Source organism: Acanthopagrus latus, chromosome 23 (genome assembly GCF_904848185.1).
Source record: "Acanthopagrus latus isolate v.2019 chromosome 23, fAcaLat1.1, whole genome shotgun sequence".
In the NCBI taxonomy this organism is placed as follows: Eukaryota; Metazoa; Chordata; class Actinopteri; order Spariformes; family Sparidae; genus Acanthopagrus; species Acanthopagrus latus.
The window spans coordinates 21,609,431-21,622,784 of NC_051061.1; the positions used below are offsets into that span (position 1 = coordinate 21,609,431).

The window sequence follows — 13,354 nt, forward strand, 5'->3', positions numbered from 1 at the left end:
TCTCTCCCCATTTACAGTGAATGATTAGACAATAACAAGGTTGAGGCAGCAGTTCAATCCTCTACTTATCACAATCATGCCTGAACCGATGGACCAGAGTCATGCGCAGTATTAGCCCACAAGCCAAAGCCATAATAACAGTGCAGTGAGAGCTCAGAGCAGGCTTCATGTTTAAAGTCTCGCTCCGATCCCAGAGAGACCGCTCATATTTCCCGCTGTGGTGAAATGTAGATTTATGCTGTAGTCAAAACAAAGCCTGAACAAGACTGACACTGCATAAAGAGAAGGCTGGAGCTGCGATCATTGCTGCTCGCACGCTGATGGATGGCTTCAATCTGTCTGAACCAAACAGTGATGTTTCTACTACAACAAGGCGTGTGAGGCCGTTTCTACCTGCAGACATGAGTAAATAAACACGAGTTCTTCTGTCCTGCTGATGCACAAAACTGACAACTAGGAATCACTGTACCAAAGACAACAGGGACCTCGCGGGGGAAGGAAACCAAACTCTCCTTTCTGCTGAGAGCGACTTGGCCGAGTGTGTACTTAAAAACTCATCAGTGTGTCCACGCGGACATGGCTTTTTCACTGAGTGTTGGAAGATATTTCATACCAAATTTAGAAAGAAAACACAGCCCAACGGATCAAATTCAGTTCATGACGCCTGGGAAGAGAAATCCAGTCGTAAAATAACAGTTGTTTTGCCTGCGAGGGGTCTGCGAGGTTGTTTAGAAAAGGGCCTGTGAACACTGACGACCTTTAGTTCATTTCACTGATCACAAAGAGCAAGAAAATAGTGCCGTTTTTATTTGGGGTTTACTCGCAGGAGTATAACCAGGAAGAAACAAAATACACGTCATGTTTTTCCTACAATCATAGTCGTTCTTTTCTAACCTCCCGAACAGATAAAATTAGACTTTTATACACATACAGGTTTTTCTCTTGGTGGAAGATAAATTTCAGAGAATATAGTCAGGATGGTGAATTTACAGATCAGCAATTGGTTTGTGTGGCCAGTAAGGATGTTTCGCTTTGTCCAGCTTCGTTTCCGGGAAAGTGTCGTTCAGATCTTCGATGGTCATCTGGTCGAAGGGAATCATGTTCTTGAATTTGTCCAGCTAGGGAAGAAAAACAGCAGAGCATTATCACAAAAAGGAGGATTTTGATTAAGTGTTTCAAGTAAATTACAACAGCGAGCCACATTTTTATCTTGGAAGAGTTTTGACTCTCAGTATCGTAGGAGATGAGAATTGAATCAATTCAGAAAATGTCAAAACTCTAATAGTTCATAACGTGAAGCATCCAGACTGTAGATTTGAACTTCCAACCCCTGTATTAAAAGGTACAAACAGACAGCGGTGGATAAAATCAGAAGCTTGCACGTTATTAATCCTCACCTGTTTCTCGTACTCGGCGATACGGCTTTTGGATGCTTCAATGTAGGCAACAGCTGATTTGTTCTAGAAGACGAAAACAAAAACACATTAAAAACAGATTTGTCATCCAACAACGAAATAAATCAAATAAACAATATGATTTTAAATGACACAGCTCATATTTAACTGCAGGAAAAACTCAGGTAACACTCACTGATTCTGCCTCCTGAGCGTTGATGAGAGCCGTCTGAGTGTCCACAGGCTCAGGGATCTTCAGTGCGTTGAACTGAGAAGAGACAGAAAGGTAAGTTATGGTCTCACAGCCCTCACTGTGCCTGACGATTACATAGTCAGTACAAAGACTTAAATCTGAAGTGCATAGTCAGTCACCTGCTTTTCAAACTCATCCACCATGCCTGCTTTAGCCACAGCAGACCTGTAGTAGTTCCAGTCAATGGAGGCAGGTTTCTCTGGCAGAGAGCGGAGCCTGTGAACACAGATCACCTGGTTATTAACACTTCAGCTGGGCTTTCAAAATAAAACAAGACATCTATGACTTTTACACATATAACCCACAATTACAGGCACTTTAGAGCTGCCAGCTAGTTGTAATTTGCCTGCAGAAGAATTTTGTGTATATGATGCTGCTAAATTTGCTTAAAATATGTGCTCAATACTGATATTCTGAAGTGAATGGTGGTGCAGGTAAAGGAGGAAAAGTAAGAGAATTTCTCAGGGTTAAAATAATAAACGGTTTGTAACAGGGGGTACAGACTTTGCAGCAATAGCATCGCTCCGTGTCTTCAGGGCGTTGAACATGGTCCTCTGGTTGGGTGGCACCCTCTCTGCAAAAGCCAGCCAGTCAATGGACTTCAGGGCAGCTCGTCTCCCAGACATGTTTACAGGCGGTGTTGACTGGAGGACAGAGAACAATGAAACTGTTGATGGTTGAGACACTTTAATGAGCTTCTCTGTGGTGATATTCCTCCAAATACACTTCTGTGCCCACGATTTGGTGCTTTTGACAATGTATTTGAATCTTCACCTCTTTGAATGGATAACAAGCTAAATAGTGGTTCCCCCCTGACAGGTCAGAAACTTTTTAATTTTTATTGTATGTGACGCAGACAAATACAACAACTAGCTGTCCTCTCTGTGTCCTTCTCCACAGCTCTCCCGAGTGATTTAGCAGCAGTTGATCTACTGTCTGTCTGTTAGCACAACAGAGCTAACTAGCATTAGCAAAGGTCAGAACAACACTGACGACCGTTAACGTCAAAACATTAAACAACAGATTTACATTTGTGTCATTTTATAAACAATTGTGCTTCATGTCACCTGTGTTGGAGCCTGTTAATCGTTTAAAAACAGTTTGGATAAAGTTTTTAAACACGTCCTACCGTCACCAGGACACACTCTCCTCCTTGCTGGCCGGCCAAAAACGGAAATGACGTCAGCGGAAGCGTGAGCAACGTTAGTTTGATTCACAATTTCCTAATTTGTGTTATAAAACACATAAAATAATGTTTAATGGGAGAACACACTTGTTAATACATTATTTTAACTCTAAACGACCATTTTTTGCTCTTGGCAGTTGACAGATTATGAAGAACGCTCGTCATGCTTTTACTTTGAAAGTTTCATAGTCAAAGCACTGCCGTCACTCAGACGTTGATCCCGTTTGCTTCCTCAAATCAGCCGCGCCTTTATTTTCAGTACGCAAATGCAAAAACATTTACGGTAATCGTAATGAAACCTGCTGGTATTGACTGTGGGTCAGACTGCAGTCTCACAATCACACTCATCAAACATATAATACTTTTACATTAATTATTACCGGTGATAAACTGAAGGCATCACATAGGTATCCTTCCGGATTTCAAAATAAAGTAAGACGTGAGAAAAAAACAAAAACAAAACATTGTTTCCATAAGTAGTAAAAGATTCATATACTGCTTAACTTACTACTTCCTAGACTACTTGCCTGAATAATATGAGGCATTTTTAAATGGTTTTATTCAAAACACACGTACACAGTCAACCATGCTTGCAGTCTAGGACAACAGAGGCAGAGCCCCCAGGAACTGGAAGGAGCCGGCCCTTAAAAACCTGGCTTCAAAGCAGCAACCAATCAGCTCTCTGGACAACCTGCAGGCACAAACACACCTGCAACCAATCACACACATACAGTCAGGAAAAAGAGGGTTATTCAAGGAGATACATGCCCATACAGAAATGTTTACATGACCTCAGGAGTCGTAACACTACATCACAGACAGACAGAAATAGAAGCAGTCTGTTTTGTTGAGGATGTTCAGGAGTCTCACAGCCTGAGGACAGAAGCTACGTCAGCTGTTATTTGGTTCTTTTAGTCTTTTCAGTATTCTTTGAGCTCTGAGCAGACACCTCACCTCTTTTTTTTTTTAAAGGTAAACCAAAAGTAAACCAAATGTATTCAGTCCTGAGAACATTTAGTGCTTTAAACACGAGTGATATGATTTTGAAGTCTATCTTTTGAAACACAGGCAATCAGTGCAGTGATTTAACCCGAACTGAGACAAACACACTGAATACATTCTGTGCAGCTACAATGAGGCTGCATATTGTGTGTTAAACTACTTTAGCTGCTCAAAATGACCTTCTAGATGCCGACATACTAACATACTGAGACATTATTACACACAACACATGAAGCCGGTTAGCTAACTGAGCTGTACTCTGATATTCGGCTGTAAGATGCTAGTATTAACAAGCTAACATTACACCATAATGGCGTCATGCTAACACGCTCCAACAGACACGTTAGCTAACATGCAAACCTGCCTGTAAAAAAAACACAATGATTAAATCACTCAGACATCTTTATAAGCTCCTTATAGTGGCAGTGCGCGGTTCATGAGTCTTTACCCATTAAAAAAGGCAGCTGAGCCACTGCTAACCCAAACCCTGCATCTCCAACAACTTTGAAGTCAGCTAGCTAACATAACATAGCCACTCACTCACACTGACCAGCATACCTTAGCTAACCAGCTTTTCATGGCGTTCTAAAGAATACATACATTTCAAAAAAGGTTCATGCCGATTTCACCGAAACTACCGACTTGCTTTAAGATAGTGACTAACTTTAATTAACCGTGCATTATTCATGTTATAAACAGGGCAGAGAAAAAAACGGCCAAAATCACAATGGAGTTTGGTGCACCGAGCAAATCAAAACGTCCATTGCGGATTCAATTGGGTGTAGTTACAGGATTATGTTCTAGCCGAATTTACCTCAACATTTAACAGTTAAATGAGACGTATTCAGCTTCCTGTTCGGAGTTATTCATATGAGGCAGAAACAAATCTCACCAACACAGAGGGAGGCTGGTTCCCTTTTAACCCGCACATATGTAGTTTGCTTAGACAATGCATGACGGTAGTTACTATGTGGACCTCACTGATATATGAAGAAACATTGGGCTTATTACCTGAGATCTGTAAGTAATAACTGACCTGTAGACCTCCACACAGACATGAATACACCTGTACTGAGCAGGTAACTGGACACATGAAGCAGATTCGTACAGAACAGTTTACTCACCGTGTTTGTGTCCTCAGAGAAGAGCTGCTGGGTCCAGAGTGAAGATCAGTAAGGGACTAATATACACCTGTACAGTTTTGGAGGGAAATGCATTAATTTCAGGCGGGAAAGGAGCGAGACCGCCCCTTTTGGCGCCACCACCTGGATTCCTCAGAAAACCTGTTGGGGGGGGAAACTTATTTTGCCTGGTTTACACTTCAGTTACCAGAGAGACAAGTATACCTATATGACAGAGTTTAATTCAATTGGTGGGCAGGCAATAGAGTATTTATCAATAGAGGGCAAAATAAAGATGAAACAAATATTAATAGGACCAACACAGATAAACAATTGTTAATAGGTCTTTTTTCATTGATATTTAATTTCTCTGGGCTTTATTTGTTATTATTCCAATGCTAATGGAATGTAATCAAGCTACATTACTTTAAAATTGTTAGCAGGTGAATTCAGGTAATTTGGACACCTCAGCTCAGGTGTTATTGATTTCTGTTCTGTACTTTTACCATAAAATGAATTAAATTAAATGTGAATGAAATCCCATGACTTCATGGGGGTGATGTCACAGAGAGGATCTATAGGAATCTATTTCTTACTTTTTTATTACATTGTTTATTTTTTACTCATTGATATTAGTTGTTAAATTGAACTGCCCTTAGTCTGCTGTGACACACACAAACAAATTCTGATTATGATTCTGATTCTGAGTCACGATCGTATGGTCCCGGTCATACCGGTTTCATACTAAAAGTTAGCATAACTTTCTTGATGCTAGGTGGAGCCAACACCTGGTGTTCAGTACTCACTTTAAATAGTAGTTTATACTGAAAACTGATTTTAAATGTTTGTCTTAATGAAGGAGTGTAGGACAAAAACTGAAGCAGGAGAACAAACTGGTGCCTAAAAAACTCCTGATGTGAACTCTCCTGCAGCCGTGTGAAGTGGCCAAATGGCAAAAAAAAAAAAAAGAAAAGAAAAAACCCACCCATCCAATGAGAATGAGAGGAAGTTAAAGATTACACACACCGTGATACAATCCGGTCAAAGTCAAGATCAGCAGGCGGGAACCAGCTCGTTCTGCAGTCGAGCCGCAGAGTTTTCTAACCACTTGTGTTCACACTGTCGATGCAGGTTGTGATGTCGGCGCTCTTTTCCTCCCCGCTGCTCAGATCCTGCGCTCGCAGTCTCGGGTCTGTTAATGGATTCAAACACGGCAAGATCGGGAAATTATGCAGCGCAAGTTCCCTGCAGTGGTTTCGGTAGGTTGATGTTCTTCAACATGTGAGCACATGTGTTCCTTACAAAAGATCCTTGTGATCGAGATCGAAATTTTAATCTGGTCGTTGGTCAGCTGTCTGTTATTCCTGTAACTGGATGATCCTGCTGTCGTTTATTAATCACAGCAATCTTAATTCTAAGATTCTAAATCGTGCATTGTTATAGCATTATGTAACTTTGTCAACATAACGTTGCTTTTACGAACAGGAAGGATTTGAGCCAGTCGCCTGAAACTCTGTAGTCTGAATGAAGCGTGTACTTTACCGGGAGAGTATTTAGCCCACTTGATGATGGCTGGATGATCAAAACATGCACTGCAGGCAGCTGTGGCTCAGAGGTAGAGCCAGAGTCTTGTTATCAGAAGGATGCTGGTTCCATTCCCCTGGTCTGCATGTTAAAGTGTCCATGGGCAAGATACCGAACCCCAAACTGCTCCTGATGTGCTGGTTGGCACCTTGCATGGCAGCCACCAGTGTATGAATGAATTACTGCAGGTTATTTTGGACAAAGCGTCTGCTAAACGTAAATGTAAAAGCTCAATTTCAGATTACTTTACTACAGCACGTTGAACAATTTAAAAAAAGAGCTTGCTCTGAATGAAACCAGTGTTGTGGTGAATGTGTCGGCCTCTTTGATGGATTTATGTGTGATATCTGTAGTTTGGTTTTGATGGAAGGTTATGAGAAGACAGTTTGGTTTTGACATGGACGTTTGAATTTCTTGAAGATTAACGTCTTAGCAAGACATTAAATAGCAGCTAATTTAGCCTCGACAGCGCCTCAAACTGCATCAGTCAACATGAGCTCGCGGTTCAGTTAATGATTTAATAAAAACACTATTCCTTCTCTACTGCCTAACCTGCTGACTGTACAAGCGTTGTCACACCTGGTTATGTTTTCACTCGTGTCTGTCAGATCCAGGAATTTAAATTTTTTCTCACCTTCTTATCAAACATTGTGAGATAAACACAGAAGATTCTTAGTCTGACAGGATCTGTGTCTCACAGTGTCCCTCACCTGTATTTGACCCCTGTCCTTTTCCCTGTATCTTGATCTCTATGCCAGGTCGCTCCACGTGGACAGTCCTCCTCACATCCCCACTCTGACCAACAGCTACGTCCACGGCACCTCCTCCGTCTCTCTGCTCCACCTGACCGTCAGCCAGTGTCTGGACTCTGCAGTCGAGCGGTGGCCCGACCGTGAGGCTGTGGTCTTCGTTCAGGACGGCATCCGGAAAACATTTGCACAGTTTCAGCAAGATGTGCGTGTCAGATGTTAAACCCTAAACAAGTTCACCCACAAATTAATATTTAGTCTTTAATTACTCACCCTCATGTAGCTGGAAGGTCAGGGAGGAAGTTGCATAGTCCACAAAACGTTTCTGTCGCGGTATGCTCCTAAACGGTTTAAGTAAATGGGGTTGATTCGGCCATTTTGTTTGGATCTGAAGCTCTAGGATTGTTTTGTGGACCATGAAACTTCACCTGACCTTCCAGCCGCAAACATCATATCTTGAATTTATCATGTTTTGGCTTACTTAGTTCTGTCACCGCCAATCTGGAAGCTTTTGGAAAAATACCCAGTTCTAACTAACATGGCTGGAAAATGTTCCAGCATCTTGTTAATGACGTTGTCTGTGTTTTCCTGCTCACAAATGGTCAAACTGCATCTTGATCGGTGTTCTCTCACCTGCCAGCCATCTCGCCGACCACCACCATCCTTCAACCTCATGACATGAAAGTCAGAAATGTTGTGATCATTGTATTAAACGTGCAAGTTTAACAATTTTACTATGGCGAGTAGGCTGAGAAATCATCATAACTATTTTTAACATGCCAGAGTTTTTACCTCCGCTTGTGAAGAGTTTTCTAACTATCTATCTTTTGTGTCATTCATCATTGCAGGTTGATAAAGCTGCTGCAGGTCTGCTGGCTTTGGGCCTGAAGCGCGGCGACCGACTGGGAGTTTGGGGTCCGAACACATACGAGTGGATCCTCTTCCAGTTTGCTTCAGCCAAGGCTGGAATTATCCTGGTCAGTTTGGGATCTTTCAGATCACGTTTACAGAGTTGCCTTGTGTTTGCAGTGACAGTCCTCCAGCTGGATGACTAAGCACCTCTCCTGTGTTACCTGTCCTTATCTTTGCAGGTGTCACTGAACCCGGCCTATCAGGCAAAGGAGATAGACTTTACTCTAAAGAAGGTTGGTATTCTGTAACAGGACATTAGCCTACTTACATCACCACATTACTACTATACCGACAATGACAGATTTCTGTTTTCAATAATGTAAAACCAGTTGAACTGACTTGTCACGTGCAGGTCCAGTGTAAAGCCGTCGTCTGCCCTAGCCAATTTAAAACACAACATTTCTGTGAGATGCTGAGACAGATCTGCCCCGAGATCGACTCGACTCAAGCGGGCATGATCAAAAGCTCCAGGTTTGACGGCTCCAATGTCAGATTCACAGTACGTGTTCTTCGTGAATGATTTTGTGGATGTAATCTAAGCATCCTGGTCTCGGGTCTTCCAGGTTGCCAGACTTGCGTATGGTGATCGTGACGGACAGCAGGCAGCCGGGGATGTTCCACGTGGACGATGTGATGCAGGCAGCGGGGAGTCAGCACCACAAAGAGCTGATGGATCTGCAGAGCAGGCTGTCCTTCGATGACCCCATCAACATTCAGTTCACATCAGTAACCTTCAGTACTTTCAACCTGCCACACATGAACTGTTATCACCTGGAATAACATGCACTGATCAGCCACTACGTTTCAAGGACTTATAGATAAAGGGAACGACAGCAATCATCTCCTTATGATTCAGTGTTCTTCTGGGAAACCCTGAGTCCTGGTTTTTATGCAGATGTCACTTGAACTGGCACTGGTGCAGATCAAACCCAGCCAAGTCACTTTCAGACGGCAGCCTGCAGGACAATCAAAGTCCCCAGATCCCTTTCTTTGATTGTTCATCTGCAGGACGTACCGGAACAAGTCTTATCTAGGACGGTCCTACCTTGCCCCCCGCCCAAAGGACTCCATGGATACTCTACTGGGTTGGGATCAGCACAAAAGGACTTGACAAAATGCTCAGGCTGCCTTTGGCACAATCCCAATCTTGAGTGTCCGTCCAATCCATGGTGGCCCAACCTTGGACTGGACTTAAGTGCTGATCCATCATGGCATAGACACGGGACCTCTGATGGTGTCCTGCGGTCTTCATGATCCGTTCTCAACACTTTTTCTGACACCACCAGAGGTCCTGTTTCCACTGACATATCAGAAGCAGGTCCAATCCAAGGTTGAACGCTTGATTGGGGAAGAACGTGACAAAGTGTTTCCCAGCATTGTAACGAGATGATTAATGTTTTTTTCACTTCACCTGTGAGTTCTTTATCGTTGTGACTGATTGTTGTGGATCTGACAATGATCCAGATCGAGTCACGCTGCTTGTTTTCTCTGTTTCAGGGGACGACAGGGAATCCAAAGGGAGCGACTCTTTCTCACCACAACATTGTGAATAACGCTTACTTTGTGGGTCTCCGAGTGGGTTTCGAATGGAGAGTAAGTCCATATTTTTCTCTTGATTTGAGGAAAACACAAACACTGAAGATGTAAGTATCATTATTTACCCTGTTCCCATCAGCCTCAGGTGCGGATATGCGTGCAAGTACCGCTGTACCACTGCTTCGGCTCAGTGCTGGCCGGGATGTGCATGGCGGTGAACGGCGTCACGCTGGTGTTCCCCGCTGCCGGCTACGACAGCAAGGCCAACCTGCGGGCCATCCAGGACGAAAAGTACGGCACTTTGCTCGTCATCCGAAATTCACAACATCATGAACTTTCACTGATTGTGTTTAATGTTTGTACACTCAAGGTGCAACGTCCTTTATGGCACTCCCACGATGTTCACCGACATGATTAACCAAGACATACACAAGTACGATTTGTCGTCAGTTGAGGCTGGTAAGAGATCTGAATATGAAAGCGTGATGAATATGTGTTGACTTTGGTGTGATGCTTGACGTCGTGCTCGTCTGTGCGCTGCTGTTCAAGGCCTCATGGGAGGTGCGCCGTGTCCTCCGGAGATTTTGAGAAAGCTGAAAACAGACATGAACATGAAGGAGATAGTGGTGAGCGATTACACTTCCGATAACCTTTTCAAAATAAAACTGTAAGATAGTTTCAGCGGATCTGAACATGTGCTCATTGTGTTTCCACAGGTAGTTTATGGAACCACTGAGAACAGCCCTGTTACATTTATTGGATTTCCACTCGACAACGAGGATCTGAAGCTGAATACTGTCGGATGCATCATGAGCCACACTGAGGTATGCTTTCACAGAAAAACCTGGATTGATATGTAACCACAACAGCACTGTGACTTATTCATGTGAGTCTTCACTATAGGCTAAAGTGGTGGACCCTGCTGGGCAGATCGTCCCTCTGGGGACCCCAGGAGAGCTGCTGATCAGAGGCAGCTGTGTGATGCACGGATACTGGGAGGATCCTGAGAAAACCAGGGAGGCTATCTGTCCGGCCCGCTGGTACAGGACAGGGTGAGTCCAACGCGTCTTCCTAAAAGTGTGATCTAATCTTAACACATCTGGATTAATTCAGAATTGAACGCTGAAGATGAGCATCTTATATTAAAAATAAATAGACGCAGCCATAAAGATTTGAATTTCACAGATGTGTCTTCAAACATCTCAAAACATTTTCAGAGCTGATAAAATGCAGTTTTGTTGGATTTGGTCAAATCAAATTAGCCTCAGAGAAACAGAACTGTCACAAACTGCAGGTGGTCAGTGTCGCTCTGGAAAAATGTGGGAAGCTGTTTCAGAAAGCAGAAGAGAAAAAAAAAACATGTTTTAAAGACGTAATCAGAAATGAAGTCATATAATCTGTGATAATGTAATAATAAAAATAAATTGCACTTTTTTAATTAACCAATTGTTTGTTGGAAAAGTTCAAATTCATGTTTCAATTTTTTCTCAAAATGAATAATCCATTAATGACGCACGATATTTACTGTTTTGCTCTACATGACAATGAAAATACCTGATTTCTTAAAAAAAGAAACAAAGCACATACTAAAGAAATTATAGACATTCTCAGCGTACTTTTTAAAGTGTTGATACTTGAATATCTAAATTTGTTACGACACTTAGAAAAATATGGATATTCGATACCATGCAGAAAAAAAACACAACATCGAGTGCTTAAAATATTAGATTTTTATCAAAAGATTAACATAACGAGGCTCTGAAGGAGGCGGGGCGATGTGTCAACCTGCTGCTGGAGAGGAGAGGAGAAAAATCACAGCTGGTGTATTAAAACTGTCTCAGATATTCAGAATTGAGAGTTCTGACAACAGTACCGAGCCTCTGATATTGTAGTTTTTGAATTACAGCCATTTCTATAACCCACATTGTGTAATGTGTTAACATCCTGAGTGATTTCCGTCCTCTCAGTGACACGGCCACTCTGAACGGTCTGGGTTACTGCCGCATTGAAGGACGGCTGAAGGACATGATCATCCGAGGAGGCGAGAACATCTACCCCGCCGAGGTCGAGCAGTTCCTGTTCACACATCCCAAAGTGCTGGAGGTGCAGGTGAGACTGGGAACCACTGGAGGGCAGCAGAGATCAGAAACTGTCTCCAAACAGTCGGCGGTGAAGATGATGCGTTCTTGTTCCCCTGTTCATCTCCCAGGTGGTCGGAGTGAAGGATGAGCGGCTGGGCGAGCAGGTGTGTGCCTGCATCAGGCTGAAGGAGGGTCAGACCTCCAGTCCAGAGGAGATACGAGCCTTCTGCAAAGGCCAGGTGAGCCGAGGTGCTGGATCAGATTCCTCAAAGAGAACAGCTGAACAGTTTGTGGGGCTGAAACCTGTTTTTTTTTGTTTTTTTTAAATTATCCCTCACAGATTTCTCACTTCAAGATCCCACACTACGTGTTCTTCGTAGACAGCTACCCTCTAACAGCCTCCGGAAAGGTACGACACGCGAACACACACCTGGACTATCGAGATGAATTGTGCTTTGTGTAATAATGAGACTGAAGCGGCTGCTACTGTGTGTTTCTGTAGATCAAGAAGATGACACTGAAGGAGAATGTGGAGAAGAAATTAGGTCTTTAACTTTGTGATGGACTTTAACTGAACCTGCAGCTGCTTCCATGAGATACTGTAAGATGACCGATCAGCTGTTATTTTTAAAAAAATTTCTTGTCAACCTTTACCTCACGTGACATGACATATGGAAGCATATTGCTGCCATACCAGGAAAAGCAAAACAGATGAGTATCAAGTTGTGAAGTTAACATTATATTGTTAGATATTTTCATCTTTGACAGGATATTTTTATATTTATATTTAATAACAAATTACAAACTTGTCAAGTTCTAACAAATTGATATAACAAAATGTTTTCAGATTATAATGTTACGTGTGCAAAAAACATTTTCATGTCAAGTGAAGTGAAAAAGTGAAAACAACTTGCCAATTTCTTTGAGGTTTTTTTCCCACATCTTATACTGAGTGATTTTCTTTTTCTGTATTTTCACAGATGAAATAAAAAGAGATCCCGGCAAAAACTTTTTTTTTCGAGTAATAATCACTGGAGAGAAAACTGTTTTGATCAGAGACAGAAAATGAATTACCAGAATAAGAAAATCAATCCTCAGGGCTTCCGTAGGATATTGGTCTGTTCACAGCGTGATATGTTTGTGTTTTATAATAACATGAAACATTTTTCTATAACAATAAACGCTTTAGATTATAACGTGATACTGATCTGTTTGTGTTTTTTTGGCTGAGGCATCAATATGCTGCTAATAAAAGTACTCGGAGTAAAAATCATCTTTGAGCTTGAAGTTTCATTATTGATCTTGAAAACAGTTACAAAAAACATTTTAGCGGACAGATTTTTTCTTGTGTGAAACTTTTCTTTAGTTTTATTATTTTGTTGTGTGAAACAAAATGTCTAAATTAAATTTAAACATTTTTTGTGATTTTCTTTTTCATTTCATGCACAAAATTGTAAAAATAAAAAAGTTAAATACATTTATAAAAAGTGAAAAAACAACATTTTTGTGAAAATGAATCAGGAGATTTTTTTTTCA

The 13,354-nt window shown here is 41.9% G+C and overlaps 2 protein-coding genes across 6 annotated transcripts; one reads left to right on the plus strand and one right to left on the minus strand.

Annotated features, from left to right (window-relative positions):
• Positions 1–784: 784 nt before the first annotated feature.
• atp5pd (ATP synthase peripheral stalk subunit d) lies at positions 785–5,097 on the minus strand. Of its 3 annotated transcripts, none has more exons than XM_037089215.1 (7): positions 4,960–5,097; positions 3,410–3,542; positions 2,152–2,291; positions 1,767–1,863; positions 1,591–1,662; positions 1,398–1,460; positions 785–1,118 (listed from the first exon to the last, which is right to left on the minus strand). In XM_037089215.1, the coding sequence occupies exons 2-7, from the start codon at positions 3,419–3,421 to the stop codon at positions 987–989; spliced, it is 516 nt and encodes a 171-aa protein (XP_036945110.1). In that variant the 5' UTR covers positions 3,422–3,542; positions 4,960–5,097; the 3' UTR covers positions 785–986. The 3 variants fall into 3 exon arrangements, with proteins under 3 accessions (XP_036945110.1, XP_036945111.1, XP_036945112.1); XM_037089216.1 differs by lacking the exon at positions 4,960–5,097 and adding an exon at positions 2,777–2,870 and having other exon boundaries at positions 3,410–3,456; XM_037089217.1 differs by lacking the exons at positions 3,410–3,542; positions 4,960–5,097 and adding an exon at positions 2,715–2,849.
• LOC119014224 (medium-chain acyl-CoA ligase ACSF2, mitochondrial-like) lies at positions 3,595–13,091 on the plus strand. Of its 3 annotated transcripts, XM_037089213.1 has the most exons (18): positions 4,808–4,855; positions 6,088–6,215; positions 7,299–7,494; positions 8,138–8,266; positions 8,381–8,434; positions 8,554–8,672; positions 8,765–8,927; positions 9,699–9,794; positions 9,877–10,028; positions 10,108–10,196; positions 10,287–10,363; positions 10,454–10,561; positions 10,641–10,789; positions 11,705–11,846; positions 11,947–12,057; positions 12,159–12,227; positions 12,321–12,419; positions 12,799–13,091. In XM_037089213.1, exons 1-17 carry the CDS (start codon positions 4,823–4,825, stop codon positions 12,369–12,371), a joined length of 1,866 nt encoding a protein of 621 aa, XP_036945108.1. In that variant the 5' UTR covers positions 4,808–4,822; the 3' UTR covers positions 12,372–12,419; positions 12,799–13,091. The 3 variants fall into 3 exon arrangements, with proteins under 3 accessions (XP_036945109.1, XP_036945108.1, XP_036945107.1); XM_037089214.1 differs by lacking the exon at positions 4,808–4,855 and adding an exon at positions 3,595–3,805 and having other exon boundaries at positions 12,321–13,091; XM_037089212.1 differs by having other exon boundaries at positions 12,321–13,091.
• The last annotated feature ends 263 nt before the right edge of the window (positions 13,092–13,354 follow it).

What these genes read in the sequence shown, in the direction of transcription:
- atp5pd (XM_037089215.1), bottom strand. An exon ending in AGCGATGCTATTGCTGCAAA is followed by an intron (nt 1,864 to 2,151) that starts GTCTGTACCCCC and finishes CTGTGTTCACAG; the next exon opens with GCTCCGCTCTCTGCCAGAGA. An exon ending in ACGCTCAGGAGGCAGAATCA is followed by an intron (nt 1,461 to 1,590) that starts GTGAGTGTTACC and finishes TTCGTCTTCTAG; the next exon opens with AACAAATCAGCTGTTGCCTA.
- LOC119014224 (XM_037089212.1), top strand. Translation starts at nt 4,823, where the DNA reads ATGAAGAAACATTGGGCTTATTACCTGAGATCT. An exon ending in TGAACATGAAGGAGATAGTG is followed by an intron (nt 10,364 to 10,453) that starts GTGAGCGATTAC and finishes GTGTTTCCACAG; the next exon opens with GTAGTTTATGGAACCACTGA. An exon ending in GCCCGCTGGTACAGGACAGG is followed by an intron (nt 10,790 to 11,704) that starts GTGAGTCCAACG and finishes CCGTCCTCTCAG; the next exon opens with TGACACGGCCACTCTGAACG.